Source organism: Ranitomeya variabilis, chromosome 6, assembly GCF_051348905.1.
Source record: "Ranitomeya variabilis isolate aRanVar5 chromosome 6, aRanVar5.hap1, whole genome shotgun sequence".
Lineage (NCBI taxonomy): Eukaryota > Metazoa > Chordata > Amphibia > Anura > Dendrobatidae > Ranitomeya > Ranitomeya variabilis.
Genome location: NC_135237.1, coordinates 579,144,339 through 579,169,616, shown reverse-complemented (window position 1 = coordinate 579,169,616; position 25,278 = coordinate 579,144,339). Strand labels below are relative to the sequence as shown.

Here is a 25,278-nt window from a genome sequence, read left to right as displayed (position 1 = left end):
AACCTGTCAATTTCCACTGTGAGGAACATAGTAAGGAAATGGAAGAACACAGGTACAGTTCTTGTTAAGGCCAGAAGTGGCAGGCCAAGAAAAACATCAGAAAGGCAGAGAAGAAGAATGGTGAGATCAGTCAAGGACAATCCTCAGACCACCTCCAGAGAGCTGCAGCATCAACTTGCTGCAGATGGTGTCACTGTGAATCGGTCACCTATACAACGCACTGTTTTTTTGCCGCCATGCATAACGCCTTTTTGTATTACCAAACAACTCAATCTTGGTTTCATCAGTCCACAGGACATTTTTCCAAAAAGAAATTGGCTTCTCCAAATGTGCTTTTGCATACCTCAGCCGACTCTGTTTGTGGCGTGCTTGCAGAAACGGCTTCTTTCGCATCACTCTCCCATACAGCTTCTCCTTGTGCAAAGTGCGTTGTATAGTTGACCGATGCACAGTGACACCATCTGCAGCAAGTTGATGCTGCAGCTCTCTGGAGGTGGCCTGAGGATTGTCCTTGACTGATCTCACCATTCTTCTTCTCTGCCTTTCTGATGTTTTCTTGGCCTGCCACTTCTGGCCTTAACAAGAACTGTACCTGTGTTCTTCCATTTCCTTACTATGTTCCTCACAGTGGAAATTGACAGGTTAAATCTCTGAGACAGCTTTTTGTATCCTTCCCCTGAACAACTATGTTGAATAATCTTTGTTTTCAGATCATTTGACAGTTGTTTTGAGGAGCCCATGATGCCACTCTTCGGAGGAGATTCAAACAGGAGAACAACTTGCAAGTGGCTACTTTAAGTAGCTTTTCTCATGATTGCATACACCTGGCTATGAAGTTCAAAACTCAATGAGGTTACAAAACCAAAAAAAGTGCTTTAGTAAGTCAGTAAAAAGTAGGTAGGAGTATTTAAAACAAGAAAATGATAAGGGTGCCCATACTTATGCACCTGTCAAATTTTGTTTGAATGCAGATTGCACATTTTCTGTTAGTACAATAAACCTCATTTCAAGGCAGAAACATTACTGTGTCCAACAGTTATTAGATATATGAAACTGAAATAGGTGTTGCAAAAAAAAACATTTTTATAAAACATTAAGCTTAAGATTAATAGGGGTGCCCAAACTTTTTCATATGACTGTACTTACCGTTAGCTGAATTTGCGGTAAATAATCGTTGTCAGGAATCGTCCGGTAAGGCCCGGTTTTTCGGGGCATATGGGTTCCATCCCAGTTTAGTTCATTTAATAGAAATCGCCCTTCTGGATTACCGGAAGAACGTTTTTCATATTCTGTTACTACCATATGGCAAAGAGTTACGAATAATTTGAGGAAGATGGGATCCAAATAAAAGAGTGTGGCTGATCGGAGATGCTTGGTGGGTTCAGGCCTGTGACTTGGTGTGGTTGTCCTCGAGGAACATTAAGCTGAAGGTTCCGTCTTGGAAAGTGGGTCCCAGGTTTATCGGTCCTTATAAGATCTTAGCCGTTGTCAATCCGGTAGCATTCTGCCTTGCTTTACCGCCTACCTTTAGGAAACATAATGTATTCCATCGATCCCTCCTCAAAAAATACGTTACATCTTCAGTGCCATCACCACTACCACCATCTCCTGTCATTGTCGATGAAAACTTAGTGTTTCATACATCGAAGATCTTGGGTTCTTGTCTTGTTCATCGGTTGCTTCAGTATATGGTACATTGGAAGGGGTACGATCCTGTGGAGAGGATGTGGGTACCAGCATCTGATGTTCATGCGGACAGACTGGTCTGAGCTTTTCACATGGCACATCCTGATAAGCCTGGTCCTGAGGTCCCTTGTAGAAGAGGGGGTACTGTCACGGGGTTATTATGATGGTGTGGAGCCAGAATAACACAGCGTCTGATTGTTGCTACTCCGGCGCTGCGAAGAAGCGCTTCTCCTTCATTTTAATGGTGTTTATTCCTTCTGGCAGAACGGGTTAATCGTCTGTTGTGAAATTGGATTTTGGGCTCCCCCGGTGGCCACTGGTGGAATTGAACTGGTGTGCATCATCCCCTCTGTTCACCTGTTTCCATCAGGATATGGGAGTCGCTATTTAACCTTGCTCCTCTGTCACTTCCATGCCGGTCAACATTGTAATCAGAAGCCTTTCTGTGCATGTTCCTGCTGCTAGACAACTCCCAGCTAAGTTGGACTTTAGTCCTCGTTTGTTTTTGCATTTTGTTCCAGTTCACAGCTGTAGTTTCGTTTCTGTGTCTGGAAAGCTCTTGTGATCTGAAATTGCCACTCTGATGTTATGAGTTAATACTAGAGTCTTAAAGTAATTTCAGGATGGTATTTTGATAGGGTTTTCAGCTGACCATGAAAGTGCCCTTTCTGTCTTCCTGCTATCTAGTAAGCGGACCTCAATTTTGCTAAACCTATTTTCATACTACGTTTGTCATTTCATCTAAAATCACCGCCAATATATGTGGGGGCCTCTGTCTGCCTATCGGGGAAATTTCTCTAGAGGTGAGCCAGGACTATATTTTCCTCTGCCAGGATTAGTTAGTCCTCCGGCCGGCGCTGGGCGTCTAGGGATAAAAACGTAGGCAACGCTACCCGGCTACTGTTAGTTGTGCGGCAGGTTTAGTTCATGGTCAGTTTAGTTTCCATCCTTCCAAGAGCTAGTACTTATGTTTGCTGGGCTATGTTCTCTTGCCATTGAGAACCATAACAATCGTCCATGTTGGAAATCCCTGTGTTCACAGCTGAGCTCGGTTAGCCACTCCTTTCCCCTTTATAATCTGGGCTCTGTTGCAAATCCTTGTCAGAGCTAGCATTTGTGGCCTGGCTAACGGAGGAAGAGGAGTACATATGAGAAGGAGAATTGGAGAAGTTATTAGTGACTGTTGCTTGATTTGTATGTATGGTAATTCCCTATTCTTCTCTATTTTGGTTTATTCCCCTACCTCCACGCCTGGTGCTTTCCTCTGTTACATGTGAATGAATATTTCTCTAGTCACCTTCCACGACGGCATATGGAGGTTGTCTCTTTGCCCTAATGGGGAACAGGAAACACAGAGGTTAAAAGGACCTCCCACCTCCCACTTGCCAGTGTCTTTCCTGTTCCCCATGGGACAGGTAGAGGTTTCCTCATGTGCTGTAGTGGCCGGTGGCTACGGTACCTTGCAGGCGCTGCCTGTTTAGCCGGGCAGCAGATGGTCGCCTCTGGCCTCCTTCTCATGCTGCTCCCGTCGTTCCTGCTTGCAGGGCCTCGGGACCCCCGCCCGGCCTTCCCGCGCCCCCACGAGGGCAAAGCAGGCCGGGGTTCCCTAACCGGGCTCCTCCTGGAGCTGCCCGGCGTCCTCCTCCTCCATGTTGTCGGCTCGGCGTTCCGGAAGTGACGTCAGCGGCTCTCGCGCGTCACTTCCGGTTTCTTCATGCATCCAGAAGCCGGTACTTCCGGGTTTCGCCGGCCGGCGTGTCGGACCGCACAGCTCCCTCACCTGGATTCTGGAGGGGGAGGGGGATTAATCGCTGGAGCAGCTGCTTGGACGGCGTCCATAAAAGCCTGCTGAACCACCACTGAGGTAAGGCTATCTCCTTCAGTATGGAAGGTTCTTCATGCCCCGTATCTGCGGAGCCCAGCGCCACCCCTGCCTCTGTAAGTGTTCGCAGGGATGGGATCCGGGAGGAGTGTAGCAGGGGTTAGAAGTCCTCACCCCTCTCTCCCTTTATATATTTCAGGGAGAAAAACCTGCCCCTAAAGGTGCCTATAAAAAGAAGTGTCCTATCTGTTCCACTAAATGTCCTCCTAACTGGGACAAGAAACTTTGTCAGTCATGTACGGACAAGATAATAAGAGCTGAGCAGCCATCACTATTGGATGAGATTCGCTCATTAGTAAAACAGGAGGTACAATCTTCTCTGGCAGCCTTTACACCTCCACCCCCACCTCCATCTCCGCAGCCACAACCTCATTCCCCGGCTAAGAAGAGGAAAATTCAGGTTATGGAATCCGACTCTGATTCGGACCTCTCTCATGCCTCATCTGTTGGCTGGGAGGATCCAGTATCCCCTAAAGCTGAGGTCAGGAAGTACCTTTTCTCCTCAGACTATATTGAGGATCTAGTCTCTGCTGTCCGTAATACCATGGGACTAGAAGAGGAACCTGTATCTCAGTCCATACAGGATCAGATGTTCGGTGGTCTTTCATCGGAGAAGAGAGTGGGCTTCCCAGTTCATGCCAATATCACTAATATGATTAATCAGGAATGGGAACTACCTGAGAGGCGTCTTAGTACCCCTTCAGAAATGAAGCACAGATTTCTGCTTGAGGATGACCTTAAATTAGATATTCCCAAGGTCGATGTGCAAGTGGCTAGAGTCGCCAAGAGAACCGCACTCCCCTTTGAGGATTCTTCTCAATTGAAGGATCCCATGGATAGAAAGATCGAAAGTCTCCTCAGAAAATCATGGGAAACTTCTGCAGCTGTCCTTAAGGCTAACGTCGCCTCCACCTGTGTGGCAAGAGCCCTCTCCTGCTGGCTTGAGAAATTAGAGCATCATATATCTCAAGGTACCTCAAGAGGCGAGATATTGGATTCCCTACCCATTCTGCATAAAGCTACAGGGTATTTGGCGGACGCTTCTCTGGAGTCTGTAAGAGTCGCCGCCAGATCCCTCGTACTTTCCAACTCTGCCAGAAGAGCCCTCTGGCTTAAGCTCTGGAGTGGGGATATCACCTCTAAGTCTAAGCTCTGCACCATACCTTTCAAAGGAGACTACGTCTTTGGTCCTGCCCTAGACGATATTCTCGATAAAGCCACCGACAAAAAGAAGGCGCTCCCTGAGCAAAAACAGCCTAGGAAACGTTTTTTTCGTGGCCCACAACCTCAGCCCTCTCAAGCAAGAGGCAAAGGAAAAACCGGCAGGTGGAGCTACGCAAAGGGCAGGGGAAAGAATATCTTTGTCCCGCAACAGCAGCAGCAGCAACAATCCCAGCAGGACAAACAATGACTCCGACCCGGTGGGGGGAAGACTCTCGAAATATGTGGTTCAGTGGGAGGATATTACCAGCTCCCACTGGGTTCTCAATGTCATCAGAGACGGCCTGTTAATAGAGTTAATTTCTCCCCCACCTCAGGGTCTAAAAGTCACCTCCCTTCCATCATCAAGGGATCGCAATCTATTGTCCTTAGGTCTCAAAGACCTTATCAGATCAAATGTAATTTCCCCAGTCCCACAATCAGAGTGGGGGAAAGGACACTACTCCCGACTCTTCCTGGTTCCCAAACCTTCAGGAGACGTCCGGATTATTATAAACTTAAAGGGTCTGAACCAGCATGTGAAATATCGCAAGTTCAAGATGGAGTCAGTAAGATCTGCGATTCCTCTGATAGAACATCACTCTTTTATGGCTACCATCGATCTCAAGGATGCGTATTTCCACATCCCTATTCACCCGAGACACAGAAAATATCTCAGGTTTGCGATACAGGGGAATCATCGGGTGGAGCACTATCAGTTTGGAGTCCTTCCCTTCGGCATTTCATCAGCACCGAGGGTGTTCTCCAAGGTGATGGCCGAAGTAGTGTCTTTTATCCGAAAGCAAGGTGTCTGTATAGTGCCCTATCTGGACGATCTTCTGATAGTAGCTTCCACCGAGATAACCCTGATAGCACATGTCTCTACCACTCTAGACATTCTGAGATCTCTAGGTTGGATTCCGAACCTACAAAAATCTCAGCTTCAACCTGCAAAAACCAGGAGATTTCTGGGAGTAATGCTGGACTCAGCAAAACAAATGTCCTTCCTCCCAGACGATCACAGACTTCCCCTACTAACAAAAGTCAGGAAGTTCAAAGAAACGAGATCTCCTACTCTGCGAGAGGGAATGTCGCTGTTGGGTTCCATGACAGCCTGCATACAGTCGGTGGCTTGGGCTCAAGCTCACTCAAGGACTCTACAAGCCCACATTCTTCACAATTGGGATGGTCAACCTGGCACTCTTGCCAAGAGGATCCACACTCCGGGCAGAGTGAAAGCTTCTTTAACATGGTGGATGAAGCCCAGGAACCTTCTGAAAGGGGTATGCTAGATTCAGTCTCCTCTAACCACCATCAAAACAGATGCCAGCAAGAGAGGCTGGGGAGCCATAGTGAACCATGTCCCCTATCAGGGCCAGTGGAGCCAATCGATTTCCGAGAAATCATCAAATTTCAGGGAGCTCAAGGCTGTGGAAGAGACTCTACTAGCGGCAAGTCATCAGATTTCGGGTCAACATGTACAGATATACTCGGACAACATGACCACGGTGGCCCATATCAGGCACCAGGGCAGTACAAGAACCCTCAGTCTAATAAAAATCTCCGCTCGAATCTTTTCTTGGGCCGAAAAGCACTTATTATCCCTGACGGCAATCCACCTCAAAGGAACTACAAATATTCAGGCAGACTACCTAAGCCGCCAGGAAATCCATCCTGGCGAGTGGAGCCTGGATCCTCAAATATTCAGCATGCTGGTTCACAGATGGGGTCATCCAGACGTCGACCTCTTTGCCTCTCACCAGAACGCAAAGGTCGAAACCTTTTTTTCCCTGAACCCGAGAGGCAATCCCAGGGGGTTGGATGCTTTAACCCAAGATTGGCCGTTTCATCTAGCTTATGCTTTTCCGCCAATCCCCATCCTTGCCAAGGTTCTACGGAAGATACGCCTAGAAAGGACTCCAACTATCCTGATAGCTCCATTGTGGCCCAAAAGGAGTTGGTTCAACCTAATTACCCAACTACAAGTGGATGGACCAGTAATGTTGCCGATAAAACACGATCTTCTTTCTCAGGGTCCCATTCTCCACCCAGACCCTCAGAAGTGGAGCTTGGCGGCGTGGTTGCTGAAACCCAGGTTTTAAGAGCTAAAGGACTATCAATTCCTGTCATAGCTACCCTACAAAAATCGAGAAAACTGGTGACCAACGCCATCTACAACAAGATCTGGAAAAAGTTTTCTTCATTCTGTCTGCCTAACCTTCCAGACCCCCTCAAGCCTAATATACCCGTTATATTGGACTTTTTGCAAAAAGGCTTGGAAATAGGTCTCAGGCCTAGTACCCTCAAGGTCCAGGTCTCTGCACTTAGCGCGGTCTTTGATCAAGATTTAGCGAGTCATCGCTGGATTAAAAGGTTCATGACATCGGCTACTAGAATGAATCCTAGAAAACAGGTCATAGTTCCCCCATGGGATCTCAATATAGTTCTCCAGGGTCTGACAGGCCCACCCTTTGAACCACTATCATCTTGTTCTCCACAAAACCTAGCCTATAAAGCCGTGTTCTTGGTTGCCATTACTTCAGCCAGAAGAATTGGTGAATTACAGGCCTTGTCTACACGAGAACCTTATCTCCTGGTAAGAGATGATTCAATTGTGCTTCGTCTTGATCCGTCCTTTCTTCCGAAGGTTATCTCTGACTTCCACCGTTCTCAAGAGATTTTTCTACCAACCTTTTGCCACAATCCAGCAAACTCGGAAGAAAGAAGATTCAACACCTTGGATGTTCGACGTATTCTTTTACAATACTTGGATCACACCAGTACATTCCGAATTGATCATAACCTGTTTATCCATCTCTCAGGACAAAACAAGGGGAAAAAGGTAGCCAAAAGTACCATCGCTACATGGATCAAGAAGGCTATTACGGAAGCCTAACTCGCTCAAAACAAGTTACCTCCAGTAGGTATCAAAGCCCATTCAACAAGATCCACATCGGTTTCCTGGGCAGAAAGAGCAGGCGCATCTCCGGAGCAGATTTGCAGGGCTGCAACGTGGTCTTCACTCCATACTTTCTCTAAACATTACAGACTAGATGTATTGTCCAACAAGGACTTAGCCTTCGGCCGCAAAGTACTCCAGGCCGTTGTCCCTCCCTAGTGCCAAAATTAGTTGGTATTCCTCCATATGCCGTCGTGGAAGGTGACTAGAGAAAATAGAATTATTCTTACCGTTAATTCGGTTTCTAGGAACCTTCCACGACGGCACTAATTTCCCACCCGATATATATATTCCTGGATTAGTTCTGGGATTTTAAAGGTAAACCAGTGCAATGGTCTCAGTTGTAAGTCACTGGCAAGTGGGAGGTGGGAGGTCCTTTTAACCTCTGTGTTTCCTGTTCCCCATTAGGGCAAAGAGACAACCTCCATATGCCGTCGTGGAAGGTTCCTAGAAACCGAATTAACGGTAAGAATAATTCTATTTTTGCATTCCTGGAGTTTTTTTGTTAACCCTTGTTTGTTAGGTTGGTGTGCTACGGTGCACAGTAGCGCTCTCTGGTTTGGGATTGAGAACAGACGGAGGGCTAACTTGGGAGATAAGGCAAGGGTGGAGGCCCCGGCAACTTCACCTTCAGACGTATCCTGGGGAATAGGGCGAGCTAGGGCACCCCCTAGGGTTAGGAACAGAATAGGAGCTCCTTGTCCCATGTCCCCTGACAGCTGTGTCGTGACAGGTCCCTTTTCATGTTGTAATGTCCCCATCTTGTAGGAATGTCCCCATCTTATAGTAATGTTCTCATCCTTGTCCCCATCTTATTGTAATGTCTCCATCCTGGTCCTCATCATATAGTAATGTCCCCATACTGGTCCTCTTATAGTAATTTTCCCATCCATGTTCCCTTCTTAGTAATGTCCCTATTCTTGTCACCATTCTGATCCCATCTTCTAGTAATGTCTCCATCCTTGTACTCATTATATTGTAATGTCCCCATTCTGATCACATATTATAGTAATGTCCCCATCCATGTCCTCATCATATAGTAATGTTCCCATCCTTGTCCTCATTATATTGTAATGTTTGTAGATTGTGAGCCCTCGCGGGCAGGGTCCTCTCTCCTCCTGTTCCAGTTATGACTTGTATTGTTTAAGATTATTGTACTTGTTTTTATTATGTATACCCCTCCTCACATGTAAAGCGCCATGGAATAAATGGCGCTATAACAATAAATAATAATAATAATGTCCCCATTCTGATCACATCTTATAGTAATGTCTTCATCCTTGTCCATTTTTGTAGTAATGTTCACATTTTGATCCCATTGCATAGTAATGTCTCCATCTTGTAGTAATGTCTCCATCCTGACCCCATCTTATAGCAATGCCCTCTTCCTTGTCCCCATATTATAGCAATGTCCACATCCTTGTCTCCATTCATGTCCTCGTCTTATAGAAATGTTCGAATCCTTATGCTCATTATATTGTAATGTCCCCATCCTTGTTTGCTTATTAGAAATGTCTCCATCCTTTTCCCCATCTTGTAGTGATGTCTCCTGTTGTGAATTAGACTTTTTTGGCTCCCTCTTGTGGTCACTAGTGATATGACTCTGGGATTGTCTTTCCTCAGTTTGGCACCCACCTGGGTCGTTAGTCCAGGGGTGTTGCTATATAAACTTCCTGGTTTCTCAGTCCAGTGCCTGGCATCGTTGTAATCAGTTCCTTTCTGTTTGCTCCTGTCTGCTGGTCTTGGATCTTGCAAAATTAAGCTAAGTCCTGCTTCCTTGTTTTTTGGTTATTTGCTTTGCTCTTATTTTTTAACCAGCTCATAGGGCAGTGGTAACTGGGCTGACCATATATCTAATCCTAGCACCACAAATAGCAGCAGCCGGGGAGCGTGCCTACGTTGGTTCTAGACGTCTCGCGCCAGCCGGAGAACTAACTAACCCTAGAAGGGAAAAGATAGACCTTTCTTGCCTCCAGAGAAAAGACCCCAAAAGTTGGATACAAGCCCCCAACAAATAACGGTGAGGTAAGGAGAAAAGACAAACGTAAGAATGAACTAGATATTTAGCAAAGAGAGGCCCACTGACTAATAGCAGAATATAGTAAGATGACTTATATGGTCAGCAAAAACCCTATCAAAATTTCCATGCTGGATATTCAAGAACCCCCGAACCGTCTAACGGCCCTGGGGGAGAACACCAGCCCCCTAGAGCTTCCAGCAAGATCAGGAATCACATTTAGTACAAGCTGGACAAAAAATAAGAGCAAAGCAAATAACCAAAAAACAAGGAAGCAGGACTTTGCTGGTCTTGGATCTTGCAAAATTAAGCTGACAGGAGCAAACAGAAAGGAACTGATTACAACGATGCCAGGCACTGGACTGAGAAACCAGGAAGTTTATATAGCAACACCCCTGGACTAACGACCCAGGTGGGTGCCAAACTGAGGAAAGACAATCCCAGAGTCATATCACTAGTGACCACAAGAGGGAGCCAAAAAAGTCTAATTCACAACAGTCTCCATCCGTGTCCCCTTCTTAGTAATGTTCCCATCTTATAGTAATGTCCAATGGCGGGGTGCACTCACTTCTGTGATCTCCTGTAGATCAAAAGGAATGACCTGAGAACAAGTCACTGCCCAGGCATACAAAGATAACCACTCACAAAGATAAGTTGGTTAAAAAGTTATTATACTCTTTTATTAGTATATTTTAAAATCCTCAAAATAATGCTGCTGCGGGTCCCGGCAACGTCAAACTGGCAACTGCCATTACCCGCAGCAGCACGCCGGGTCTCCTGTGAAATCCTACACAAATAGGTCAATAATTCCTTTAATCTCCTGTTAGTTGTTGACATCCATATCTTATCTTAGGTGAATGGCCACTAGGCATATACTGAATGTAGAGCTGTGGCAAAAATGAAGAGCCGACTATACAGTTGTATAAAAATCACCATGTCTCCATGTCTGACAGCCATTCCAGTGTCAGCTGAATTCCATCCAGAGGATGCCTCATTCTACTTAATGTGCTTCTGATTAGGTGATCATCTGAACCAAATCTTATTTAACGAAGGAAAGTATAAAAACCCTGCTGGGGTGTTCACAATCCTCTTGCAATAGGACAAGCTGGATGGCAAAACAAGTGCTAGTAATATCCCAAAAGTAATAGGAATGAAAAAATAACATTTAACCATGCCAAAGGAGTTGAAAAGAAAAGTCTTGAATGAGGAAAAGAAGGGCTCAATTCTGGCTTTACTAGCAGAGGGACATAGTGAGCTTCATGTTGCCTCCATCCTTAAAATTTCTAAGACGGCAGTCCATGACAACAAGGTCAAGCAGCAGACATTGGGGACAACAAAGCTACAGACCGGCAGAGGGCGAAAGCGACTCTCCACTGACCGGGGTGACTGCCATCTTATTCGAATGTCACTCAGCAACCGCAGGATGACATCAAGTAGGAATGTCAAATGGCATCTGAGGTGAAGTGCACGGCAAGAACAGTTGTAGCAGGCTCCTAGAGGCAGGCCTCAAGTCATGTAAAGCTAGAAAAAGCCTTTCATCAATGAGAAGCAGAGGAGAGCCAGGCTGAAGTTTGCCGAAGACCATAAGGATTGGACCATAGAGGACTGGAGTAAGGTAATCCTTTTGTCTGAGTCTAATTTTCAGCTTTTCCCAACACCTGGTCATCTAATGGTTAGACGGAGACCTGGAGAGGCGTACAAGCCGCAGTGTCTTGCACCCACTGTGAAAATTGGTGGAGGATCGGTGATGATCTGGGGATGCTTCAGCAAGACTGGAATTGGGCAGGTTGTTTTCTGCGAAGGACATATGAATCAAGTCCCATGCAAGGTTATCCTGGAAAAACAGTTGATTCCTTCTGCTCAGGCAATGTTCCCCAACTCTGAGGACTGGTTTTTCCAGCAGGACAATGCGCCATGCCAAACAGCTAGGTTAATCAAGGTGTGGATAAAGGACCAACAAATCAAATCCCTGTCATGGCAGCCCAATCTCCAGACCTGAACCCCCATTGAAAACCTCTGGAATGTAATCAAGAGGAAGATGGATAGCCACAAAGCCATCAAGCCAAGAAGAATTTCTTAACTTCCGTCCGTCACTGCCAGTCTCCCAAATTCCCAAGACACTCGCTGCCACCAGCTCCTCGTTTTACAACAAAATAAGTATCGGGTCAGGATCCAACCCGCACGATAGCGTAATTTAACATAGAGGAGGCGGCGTGCGTTTTAGAGCACCTCCTGGAAATGCTGCAGGTGTTCCTCCCAGGTGAGACAGAAGATGGCAATGTCATCCAGGTACACCACCGCGCACCTCTCAAATCCCTGGAGCAGGTGTTTGACCATCCGCTGGAATGTGGCAGGGGCATTCTTCATGCCAAAAGGCATGACCGTGGACTCGTACAGTCCAAAGGGGGTGATAAAAGCAGACTTCTCCTGTGCCTCGGGGCTCAGGGGAATCTGCCAGTATAACCAACTCAGATCCATAATGGATAAGTAGTGCCCGTCGGCTAACCGCTCAAGCAGCTCCTCGATGTGTGGCATTGGGTGCGCATCAGAGGCTCTGATGGCGTTGAGCCCCCTTTAGTCCACACAGAACCGGATGGTCCGATCCTTCTTTGGCACCAGGACTACAGGTGAAGCCCACGCCCTCTTGGACCATTGAATCACCCCTAGCTGCAACATCACATCGATCTCCTGGCGCATGATGTTCTGCACCTCGTCAGAGATCCGATAGGGTGTCCGCCGTAGGGTGGCATGATTCCCGGCGTCCACTTCGTGGACCGGCTGTCTCAGTCCTTCCAGGTCTGTTGGTAAACACGGCCCGGAAGGGTTCCAGCGTGGTCTGCAACTGTGACTACTTGTGTGCGGATATTTACTGTATGTGCTTACCTCCATGTCTTCTATGGACCCATCGGCTTTAGCTTGGGCCAACATGTCCAGGATGGGGTCTTCCTCCCCATCCTCGGGCAGGTTACAGATCGGTACGATGCATGCTCCATGTTCTTGATGAGCCTTCATCATATTGACATGGAAGGCCTTGCACTTACCCCGAGCATGGTCAAGAGTGACCAAGTATGTGACTGGGTTGAGCTGTTAGTGTACGACATACGGGTCTTCCCAAGCCTCCTGAAGCTTATCCTTTTGTACGGGGACCAGCACCCACACCTTCTGACCCACCTGGTAGGTTTGCTACTGGGCGTTCTGGTCGTACCAGTGCTTCTGGTCAGCCTGAACCTGTGCCATGTTGTCATGCACCAACTGTGTCAAGGTCTGCATCTTGTCACGGAAGCGCATGACATACTGCACAATGGACACTTCTGAAGGGTTCGGCTCTTCTTCCCAGGATTCCCTTATCAACCCAACGGGTCCCGGACTCGCCTGCCGTACAGAAGCTCGAAGGGGGAAAAAACCCCAGTGAGGACTGCGGAATCTCTCGGTAAGTAAATAGCAGGTGTGGGAGGTACCGCTCCCAGTCGCGTCCTCGGATCTCAACCAGCATGCGTAGCATCTGTTTGAGGGTACCGTTGAAGCGCTCACACAAGCCATTGGTCTGTGGGTGATATGCACTCGATACCAGACTCTTCACCTGCACTCTTACAGAGAGCCTCCATTAGGCGAGCCTCTGCCTCCGGATACTGGGTAGCATAGTCTGCCACAGTAAGGATGTACTGTTTTCCAGAGCTGCTGGGGACAGCCAGCGGGCCCACAATGTCCACAGCAATCCTCCTGGAAAGGCTTCTCTATCACTGGCAAAAGGATCAGGGGAGCCTTAAGAGCAGGCCCCGTCTTCCCCGCTCTTTGGCAGGTGATGCAAGAGCGGCAGTGGCTTGTCACATCTGTCCCCATCTTCAGCCAATGGAAGTGTTGAGACAGCCGGGCCTTAGTTTTGCTGGTTCCCCCCCACCCCCAAGTGTCCAGCGAGTGGGATCTCATGGTCAATCCGCAACAACTCACCCCGGTATTGGTATGGGACGACCAGCTGTCTTTCCCTCAACCAGTCCATTTGGGACTTACCGGGAACTGTCTCCCAGTATGACCTCCCTTGTTCCCAGAACACCCTCTCCTTATCAGTCTCATCGATGTGTCTCAAGGTCTCCAGGCTCGCATCTGAGTGCAGAGCGGCCTGGAACTCCTGGCTGGAGGCAGCCAGAAGTGACATCAGGGTCCCTTCCTCACGGGAACCCTCTGGGACCTGCTCTGGGTCCATCTCTGATTCAGGCACCCCTATGACTGAGGAGGGTCCAGAAGGCAGAACGTTATCTGCGTTTCGGGCATTCTGACTATGAGTGACAGCAGCTACGTAGGCTGTCTCCATGGGGATTTCCACAGACCCATCAGCTGGCGCTGCTATGGGTACTACCTCCCCATCCACCCCCAACATCCCAGGAGCAGTGCTACTTATGGGGCAATTACCGTCCTTTGTGGCTCTGGTTAGTTGCACAGCATCACTTTCCTCACGGTTCACATGCATCTCCCCATTTTCCTTAGCACTGTCGCTTGTTCCTGTTAGGAGTTCCTCAGCCATTTCACCCCGCAGCATGAAGTGGCTGAGTATTCCTGCACCTGTAGACACATCATCATTATCAGATAAAGCATTATCAGGCCAATCACTGTCAGGTAAAATATGCATATTCATATCATTATCATTAGCATTACCCTATTAGCAATCAGTCCCCAACAAAACGTCGGTGAGCAAGTTTTCGGACAACCCCGCTCCCAGCACCCAATCTAAAAAAAAAAAAACCTAGGCCATCAGCAAGGGACAGCGGATGCCCCCAAACCCGGTGACCGTAAGGGTTTTCCCCGAAATAATCTCTTCAGGGGCCGCCAGATTGGGTCGGATTAGGTTTCGTTCAGCCCCAGTGTCCTGGAGGCCTGTAGCGACATGGCTCTCCACGGTGACGTATTGCAAATTTTCACAGACCCCCTCAACCACTCCACCCACAAAAAGAACTGTTGCATTAGGCCCTGAGGCCTTGTCTGGGGGGTTCTTCTGCTTTTCGGACACGTGGCGCTGAGATGTCCAGTCCGATTGCAGGAAAAACACTTCCGAGGGTCTTATGTAGTTCTGGTGTTGGCAAAGGGTACAGGGCTTCCAGGGAGACGACTGGCAGGGGTACTGGGGTTGGTTGCAGGCTTACCCTCTTTCTCACTCGCGATGACCGGCTTCTGCACCTCCGATTTCCGGTTGGCCTTATAGGTGTCGGCGATCTGCGCTGCTTTGTCCACGTCTTTTGGCTCCTGGTCCATCGCGAACTGTCGCATCTCAGCTGGGCAAAGATGTAAGAACTGGTCTTTGATCATCAGGTCTCGCAGCATCTCAAAGGCGTCCATTGACAGTCCTTGGACCCACTGGTCAAAGTGGGTTCTGAGTCCATGCGCCACATTGCTGTAACTGTCGTGTGGGCCATGTTGGTGGTTCTGGAACTTTTTATGGTAAACCTCAGGAGTTAGCTGGTACTTCTTTATCAGGGCATGCTTGATGGCCTCATAGTCTCCATCTGGCAGGAGAGAAGCAAATGCTTACAGGGCTTTTCCTTGGAGCCCTGGGATTAGGTATCGAGCCCATTGGGCCAAGGGCAGCTAGAACTGTCTGCAGGCTTTCTCAAATTCCCGCAGAAAAATGTCTAAGTCCCTGTCCTTTTCCATCACAGGAAAGTGCTCTGGCCGGGGTTTAGGGAACTGAGTGTTGCTGGACTCGCTGCATCCCCAGGTGGTGGATGGTACTGCCCGAGTTTTGCCAGCTGCAGTTATAGTCTCTCTGAGCTTGGGCCTCTCTCTCAGCTCTCTGCCTCCCGCTGGGCTTGTCATGTCGGACGCTGTTCAGACCAGGTCGTCCGACAGACAGCGGTAGTTCCGCTTTTGACCACTATTTGCTCATTGGCGTCGGCTAGATTTTGTCTAGCTGTTCCGGGGTTAATTTACCTGATCCTCGGATTGGAAGCTGGGCCATGCCCATTGCCTTTAAATAGCTTTCCTGATCATTGGGCGTCGCCGATTATAGCTTCTGTCTTGCGTTGTTATCTCGGTCTGGAGTGGAGAGCTGGTTGTTGGAGAATCGTTGCTGGTGGTGTATTTTCCTTTGTCTTATTTACTCCTTCCTATATTTGTTTGTTTTCCCCTGCACATTTATAGTGTATTCCTGAGTGACTGCGGCGTGGTGTATATTTTCCTTTATCCTTGTCTGTGCTAACTGTGGGTATTGGCGTATTGCATTCACTGGGTGGAGGGCGGAGGTTTTCATCTTAGGGTTGAAACAGGAGGCAGAGTGAGGTTCGAGGCCTGGACATGCACACCATCAGTGTAAACTTCAGGTAGAGGGTCAGTCAGTATTTCCCTAGTCTGAGGGAAATTACAGGGGCCCGGGTTATTAGCTCTCGCCCACCTAGTCTCCCCGTGACAGCTTGTCTCTCTTGGAACTGCAGGATCAGCTTTAGACATTCCTCATGATCATCTGCGGGGAGTTGCTCCAAGGCCATCTGCAGGTGGGGGTCCACGTTGCCCTAGTTGCAAGTAGGGCCGACATTCAGTGGTTGGATCTCCGCAGCAGCACCATTTGCGCTTGGGCTGGCTCCTGCTTCCTCTAGGCTCTGGGGATGGACTGACTCTGCTTCAAGTCACACCAGATCTGCAACCATTTGGCCTTTGTTTTTGCCCGTGGGGTCAATCTGTTTCAATGTGCAAAAGGCAGTAAGAGTGTCCTTTGACTGCTGCCTATACCAGGCTTCTCCCAGCGTAATCATGGTTGCCAAATAAAAGATAGGACAGAAAAACCAAGAGATGGGGAAGGGGTAACTGCTTATATCCACAGTATTGTCTCAGCACTAATAAACAGACTTCGTGCTCCAAAACTTTGTGCAGGATCCTCGCAAGAACCGTGCAGGTCTTTAGTGAGAGGAATGATTGCTCAAACCAGATCACTAATGCTCTATTATCCCACCGCTCTGCCACTAATATTTCATGAACGAGTGGTGTGTGGTTTCCCCCCCAGTTCATCAGGGATTTATTATATCCCTCTTTCCAGTTCCGGTTTGTAACTTGCAGCTCTCTGGCCTCCCCCCCCCCCCCCCCCCCTTACCCTCAGGTCAGTCAGGGAACTACACCTAGGATAAATAGTCGCCTGAAGGGCCGCCTGGTCGTGTACTAGCTATTGTGCTCTCTTCAGGGAGGGCAGTATGTATATCCCCAGTCCCAGGCGGGTAATACACATATAGAACCTCCGTCCGTCACTGCCAGAGTCTCCCAAATCCACAAAACACTCGCTGTCACCAGCTCCTTGTTTTACAACCAGATAAGTATCGGGTCAGGAGCCAACCTGCACGTTAGCGTAATTTAACACAGAGGACGTACCGGTACCTTTTAGAGCAAGGAAAATGAAACTAGTTAAGTTTTATAGATTTACTCCAGAAAATGTAGGCAGTGTTTACAAAAGTATAAAAGATGTTACAAAATGAGACAACTACAGTACATAGAACAATTACAAAATAACAGGGATTGATATGAAACTTGGTTCAGTCCATGGCAAGCCATGTGGAGGAGGGGGGAGGGAAAAACGTCCGAAATCATCAGTTCAAAATGCACAGCCTCTCCTGGATGATACCCCGGGCAGAAAGACAACTTCCTAATTGAGCTTCACAGCCTTATACCCTCTGTCCCATGGCCTCACTGGGTGGGCAGAGCTATGGCATGCACTCCACTTTTTAAAGTTATGAAAACGCTTATGAGTGCTATAAGTTGAGCTGCGAGGTTTGTAGGGTGACGGCAAGACTATCATTTTTCTTATTACTCAATTAGCTTTGTATTGATACCAAACAAGAACTATCTGCCTGCTAGGAGGAGGCAGGAACCCTTTTCTCAGTTCCTGATGCACGCATAAGCCAGAAAACACCACTGTAGATAGCTTTTAGGTTGCAGATTCCAAATATATACGGCTCCTGCCTATAAGAATATTCTGGGTTATTATATTCCAGTTTGAAGGAACAAAGCTGTGTTATACAGCTTGGAGTAGCTATTGGGGGGGCGAGTGGGAAGAGGGGGCTAGAATCACACGTAGGCACATGTAGGCAGAGGATACTGCAGCTGAGAGCTCTGTATGTGTAGTTGGAACAATAAGAAATTCTTTATATTACTTGACATTGTAGATGTAGTAATGGCGGGGTGCGCTCTCTTCTGTGATATACTGTAGATGTACTACCTTCTGTGTCACAGCAGCGCCTCTCCTGTCCTGTCTGTGACATTGGAGCTAGTCTTCAGCTGTGTGAGCAGGACAGATCCGTATATAATGGCCGCTCTTTACTTTGTCTTCCAGGCGCTGATGTCTCTGGACAGGAAGGAGCGGGCGCGGATGGCAGAGGACAGCTCCAGCAGTGGCTCCCCCAACCCCGGGGACACCCTGCCCTGGAACCTGGGCAAGAACCAGCGGGTGAAGAGGTCGTCGTCCGCCTCAGGAGGGGGCACCGTGCTGGACGCAGCCGAGAGGGCGGTGATCCGGATAGCAGGTGAGAACAGTGCCCCATCATGTCCTCTGTGCTGCTGGAGGATGGTGTAATGGTCAGCCTGTCCTCCCCTCCCCCCACTGGTGTAATCACAGGTCTGTGTGGGATGTCCTCTGTGCTGCTGGTGGACGGTGTAATGGTCAGCCAGCCTGTCCTCCCCTCCCCCCACTGGTGTAATCACAGGTCAGTGTGTGATGTCCTCTGTGCTGCTGGAGGACTGTGTAATGGTCAGCCTGTCCTCCCCTCTCCCATTGGTGTAATCACAGGTCAGTGTGTGATGTCCTCTGTGCTGCTGGAGGACGGTGTAATGGTCAGCCTGTCCTCCCCTCCCCCCACTGGTGTAATCACAGGTCAGTGTGTGATGTCCTCTGTGCTGCTGGTGGACGGTGTAATGGTCAGCCTGTCCTCCCCTTCCCCCACTGGTGTAATCACAGGTCAGTGTGTGATGTCCTCTGTGCTGCTGGTGGACGGTGTAATGGTCAGCCTGTCCTCCCCTCCCCCCACTGGTGTAATCACAGGTCAGTGTGTGATGTCCTCTGTGCTGCTGGTGGACGGTGTAATGGTCAGCCTGTCCTCCCCTTCCCCCACTGGTGTAATCACAGGTCAGTGTGTGATGTCCTCTGTGCTGCTGGTGGACGGTGTAATGGTCAGCCTGTCCTCCCCTTCTCCCACTGGTGTAATCACAGGTCAGTGTGTGATGTCCTCTGTGCTGCTGGTGGACGGTGTAATGGTCAGCCTGTCCTCCCCTTCTCCCACTGGTGTAATCACAGGTCAGTGTGTGATGTCCTCTGTGCTGCTGGTGGACGGTGTAATGGTCAGCCTGTCCTCCCCTCCCCCACACTGGTGTAATCACAGGTCAGTGTGTGATGTCCTCTGTGCTGCTGGTGGACGGTGTAATGGTCAGCCTGTCCTCTCCTCCCCCTACTGGTGTAATCACAGGTCTGTGTGTGATGTCCTCTGTGCTGCTGGTGGACGGTGTAATGGTCAGCCTGTCCTCCCCTCCCCCCACTGGTGTAATCACAGGTCAGTGTGTGATGTCCTCTGTGGTCTTCTTTGCTGTGTGACACACCATGGATGCCAGTGGTAAGCCCCGCCCCCCCCCCCGCACAGGCTCGCTGCTGGCTTGGGGTGCAGACACAGGTCCCTCTTCTTTAGGACTTGTCAGTATTTCATCCACAAATGTTAATAATGGCAGGGATGAGGTGTGCCGAATTCACCGCGAGGCTCATGGCTCCTCAGCAGAAACATCACTTCTGAGTGCCGCAGCATGGGAAGGATTTTCAGCGGTGGGCTTCTTAAAAAATGCAATATTTAATTCAATGTATACAACAGTTAAAATGGTTCAAGTCCATTTACAGAAGATGAGCTAAGGAGCCCCGCTGACACAGGCACATCGAAAAACTGCCAGTGACCAGTCCTCGTCCTCCCAAAATCTACAGGCCAGGTGTAAGTGGTAATCGTCAGTCTGACACCCAGGGCACAGCCATATGGGCCAGCAGCAAAGGATCCGAATGGGGGATGGATTTGGGGAACTGGCCGCTGCCGCCTTCTCTCGTGGCCGCTGCCGCCTTCTCTCGTGGCCGCTGCCGCCTTCTCTCGTGGCCGCTGCCGCCTTCTCTCGTGGCCGCTGCCGCCTTCTCTCGTGGCCGCTGCCGCCTTCTCTCGTGGCCGCCTTCTCTCGTGGCTGCTGCCGCCTTCTCACGTGTCCGCTGTCTCTCGCGGAACCTTCTTCTCTCGTGGCCACCTTCTTTTTCTCTTTTGGTCGCCATCTCATCTGGCCGCCGTCGCCTTCTTCTCTTCTGGCCGCCGCCGCCTTCTTCTCTTCTGGCCGCCGCCGCCTTCTTCTCTTCTGGCCGCCGCCGCCTTCTTCTCTTCTGGCCGCCGCTTCCTTCTTCTCTTCTGGCCGCCGCTTCCTTCTTCTCTTCTGGCCTGGCGGCCTCGATCAATCAGAGACGCGGGATTTCCAGGACAGACAGACGGAAAAACCCTTAGACAATTATATATATATAGACTAGACTGTGGCCCGATTCTAACGCATCGGGTATTCTAGAATATGCATCATGTCCCCGTAGTATATGGACAATGATGATTCCAGAATTCGCGGCAGACTGTGCCCGTCGCTGATTGGTCGAGGCAACCTTTATGACATCATCGTCGCCATGGCAACCATTATGACATCTATGTTGATACTGTGCCCGTCGCTGATTGGTCGAGGCCTGGCATCGGGTATTCTAGAATATGCATGTCCCCGTAGTATGTGATTCGCGGCAGACTGTGCCCGTCGCTGATTGGTCGAGGCAACCTTTATGACATCATCGTCGCCATGGCAACCATTATGACATCTACGTCGATACTGTGCCCGTCGCTGATTGGTCGAGGCGAATTCGCGGCAGACTGTGCCCGTCGCTGATTGGTCGAGGCAACCTTTATGACATCATCGTCGCCATGCTGTGCCCGTCTCTGATTGGTCGAGGCCTGGCGGCCTCGACCAATCAGAGACGCGGGATTTCCAGGACAGACAGACAGACAGACAGACAGAAAGACAGAAAGACAGACAGACAGACAGACAGACAGACAGACGGAAAAACCCTTAGACAATTATATATATAGATTGTAGAATCTCTCTACCATTTGTAACAATGAAGGAAGAGCGTGCAGTTTCTCCGAACTCCCCAAACGCCACTTTACTGACGCCTGCAGTCTCAGGATTATTCGTCCCTTCATGACCAGCGTCTTTATCACTTGGCACAGTCCCTGTGGCTGTTGTGACCTGCTGAAGGCATAATCTATAGCCGGACACCAGCTTCTATTGTCTGGCTAGGTATCCGTCTCAGCATTGGCCCCTCAGGTGAGTAATAATATTGGGTTTTGTGCTGCAGCCGCCTTCTCTGCATCTCCCCAAAGATCTTCTATAGGGATCCAGTCAGGCAACAACGACGGTCACTCCACAAACTCCCAGGATTATGAAGTGCTGGGCTCATTATCCTGATGGAAGTCTCAACTTCACTGTAGGCGTCACCGAGCCCCCGTCAGTGCCTCACTTAGGCATCATCACCAAGCCCCCCGTCAGTGCCTCACTGTAGGCGTCACCAAGCCCCCGTCAGTGCCTCACTGTAGGCGTCACCAAGCCCCCCCAGTGCCTCACTGTAGGCGTCATTGAGCCCCCCGCCAATGCCTCACTGTAGGCGTGGTGTTCTTTTTCAGCTAATTCTTCTTTCTCCTTCAGAAAATGGAGGGGACACCAGGCGCAATAGGGTCTTATCCTAATGAGGAACATATTTTTGGGTGAAAAATGCATAACAAGTTGCCTATCGGGAGGTTGTATTTACCCACAGCGACAGATTCCATGTGGCTCAGCCGCTGCAGCACCCACAGATCAGAGTCCCAGAACTTGGGAGCAAAGGAGAAGCGACGTCCTGTGTTTCGGGTCAGCAGAGGAGACATCACGGAGGCCAGACATGGAGACCGCTAGCATGTGATATGCGCCTTACTGTATAAGCTGAGACCTCGGCTCCCCCAGATCTCGCTTTGGGGTTTTCACCACCTGCCTCCTCAGGACTCTGGGGAAGCCTCCTCATGAATCTGGGGGGCAGCCTCCTCATGAATCTGAGGGCCAGCCTCCTCTGGAGTCTGGGGGGCAGCCTCCTCTGGAATCTGGGGGCCAGCCTCCTCTGTAATCTGGGGGCCAGCCTCCTCTGTAATCTGAGGGCCAGCCTCCTCTGTAATCTGGGGGCCAGCCTCCTCTGGAATCTGGGGGCCAGCCTCCTCTGGAGTCTGGGGGGCAGCCTCCTCTGGAATCTGGGGGCCAGCCTCCTCTGGAATCTGGGGGCCAGCCTCTTCTGGAATCTGGGGGCCAGCCTCTTCTGGAATCTGGGGGCCAGCCTCTTCTGGAATCTGGGGGGAAGCCTCTTCTGGAATCTGGGGGCCAGCCTCTTCTGGAATCTGGGGGGGCAGCCTCTTCTAGAATGTGGGGGGCAGCCTCCTCTGTCTGCTGCGGCAGGTACTGCGCCCGGGGCTCCTCTGGGATTTCTAGGAACATTCGATGCCTCTTCTCATATCCTTCTTGGTTGTATGATGGTCGCTTCTGTACATTTTTGGGGTTTCTCGCGGGTTATAACAGCCAGAGGGGCTGCACCAAGTACTGAAGCCATGACGGGGGAGTGACCCTGAGACCACAGGAGATTCTGGAGACTCTCGGATGTTTCCATTCTTCTTGTCTCATTGGTTTATGGCTGACAGTTTCTCCACTTTAGCAGTGGTCTGAATTTACTCTGGGGGTCCGGGCACTGATTCCAGCTGGATGCTGACCCCAGGCTCTGATGTCTCTGCCCGTAGTGTCCGGATTCAGTCCTGGACTTCTGCTGGCCACCCATCCCAGGTGTCCCCGATGATGGCTGGGTGCAGTTCTGGCTGTGTCCAGCAGATGGCAGTATCGTGCCCTCCATCTTAGAGATGGCTTGTTGTCAGTCATGGTGACAAACCCTCAGCTCTTGGCAGGACCGGTTTTCAGCCTGTGGATGTAATCTTTCTTTCTTTTTTTTCTTTCTATGGTGTATGGACCGTCCTCTCCAGCTGCGTTTTCTGTGCACTGACACATAGCAAGCTATCGGCCCAGAACAGAGAACTGCTCTGCTGCTGCGTGTCCGAGCCTCAGGCCGCGTTCACATTGTGTCTGCCCCTACGGTCAGTTACTGCATTGGGGTGAACGTCCAAACCCGTGAACAGGGGCCTCTGACTATGATGTCGGTGCGCTGAGGTGGACGCGGCCATTGTACCAGGGCAAGTGTGATCACAGCCTTATCTACACCTCAGACCTTCACTGACAGGAGCAGAGGTCTCGGCATGCTGCTATTAAAGGGAATCTGCCACAAGGTTTTTGCTGTCAGGACCCCGGACTCTAGTGATGTATCATTCATTGAGCTGCTTGCTGTAGTTTTGATAAAATCCGTTTTCTATGCTGCAGATCTAGGAGTTCTCTAATGCTGAGCTCTGTATAACCCTGCCCACACCGCTGACTGGCAGATTTCTGTGTATAACCCAGACACAATCGACCACCAAACTGCCACATTTCTGACCACCCAACATCCCGTGACGCCAGTCTTCTACTTCTTACCCAAGATACATAAATCCCTATCCAATCCCCCTGGTCGTCCGATAGTAGCATCCACGGATTCCATCCTCTCCTCACTATCCAAAAAATCATGACCCCCCCGACCAAAAAGGCACGCTTGTTCATACTGGACACAGGCCACTTCCGGAGCATCATCAGGAGTCTTGACACCATACCTACTGGATCCTTCCTTGTGACCTTTGACGCAGTTTATATACCTCTATCACTCACGATAAAGGTCTTGAGGCCGCATCTCACCCTTTTTCACAATCCAATCTGCCCACGGATGGTACCAACTTCTGTTTAGAACTCCATTCTTTGATATTATATGAGAATTTCTTTGTTTGGTGACACATTCTATGTCCAAAGAAGTGGGACCGCAACGTAGCGCCGGCCTATACAAACTCTTAGGCCGGCGTCACACTCAGCGTAAGACAATACGGTCCGTTTTTTATGGCCGTAATATGCAGAAAAGTCCCCAAAATAGTGATCCGTATGTCATCCGTAGGCAGGGTGTGTCAGCGTATTTTTGCACATGGCATCCTCCGTATGTAATCCGTATGGCATCCGTACTGCGATATTTTCTCGCAGGCTTGCAAAACCGACATCTAATGGATTTATGTGCTCAAATGTTCGGTAAAACATATATACAGTGTGTGTGTGTGTATATGTATATGTATATGTATATGTATATGTGTGTGTGTATATATATATATATATATATATATATATATATATATATATATATATATATATAATGTATATATATATATAATTCAGCGCGATATATGTGAAAAGCCGGTAATTCAATTGCCGGCTTTTCATTTCTCCTTCACAAACCCGACAGGATATGAGACATGATTACATACAGTAAACCATCTCATATCCCCTTTGTTTTTGCATATTCCACACTACTAATGTTAGTAGTGTGTATGTGCAAAATTTGGGCGCTGTAGCTGCTAAAATAAAGGGTTAAATGGCGGAAAAAATTGGCGTGGGCTCCCGTGCAATTTTCTCCGCCAGAGTGGTAAAGCCAGTGACTGAGGGCAGATATTAATAGCCAGGAGAGGGTCCATGGTTATTGCCCCCCCCCGGCTACAGACATCTGCCCCCAGCCACCCCAGAAAAGGCACATCTGGAAGATGCGCCTATTCTGGCACTTGGCCACTCTCGTCCCACTCCCGTGTAGAGGTGGGAAATGGGGTAATATATACGGATGCGTTATATACGGCTGATAGGACCAGACCCATTGGGAATAATTGGGCCGTTTGTTAGGCGTGTTTTACGGACGTATTTTATGCGCTCATACGTCCGTAAAACTTGCTAGTGTGACGGCGGCCTTATATGAACAGATCTGAAGAGCAATATATCTATACCCACAAGCTCCTCCAGCAGCGCGCCATCTGCTATCACAGATATATAGAGGACATCTTCTGCATCTGGACGGCACACTGGATTCCCTTCCATCATTCTTCACTTAATTCAATTAGACCCGAACTCCAGTTCACATTGAACTACCATACCGCTCGTATATCATTCCCACACACATTGGTCATGAAAGACCCTAATGGCCTTCTCAGCACAGACTTGTATCCAAAACCAACAGACTGTAACAGTCTCCTACACTTTACTAGCTGCCATCCTAAGGCGACCAAGAGCAGCCTCCCACGCGCCCAATTCCAGAGGGTATCACTCATCGTTTCACAGGTCAACCCTTCAAGACAGACTGAGAGATATGTCACCCAAATTTAGGGATCGGGGTTACCCTCTGTCACGTTCACGGGGAGGATACCCTTATCTTCCCACCACTCACACCAATTTGTCATGGACCGGGGTTGTCTGGTTGCAGATAACAGCAGGAGGACAAAAAAAGCAAACTGATTATATCTAAAAGATATCATATCATTTTATTATATCATAGAAAAGGTAAAATGT

The 25,278-nt window shown here is 49.2% G+C and overlaps 1 protein-coding gene across 8 annotated transcripts in view; it reads left to right on the top strand.

Moving 5' to 3' along the window:
• PLEC (plectin) overlaps positions 1-25,278 on the top strand; it is a 447,362-nt gene that overhangs the window by 59,360 nt on the left and 362,724 nt on the right. For all 8 annotated transcript variants that reach the window (XM_077271538.1, XM_077271542.1, XM_077271541.1 and 5 more), the window contains exon 2: positions 18,047-18,236. In XM_077271538.1, the coding sequence (XP_077127653.1) occupies positions 18,047-18,236 (190 nt within the window). The remainder of the gene's footprint in view (positions 1-18,046; positions 18,237-25,278) is intronic.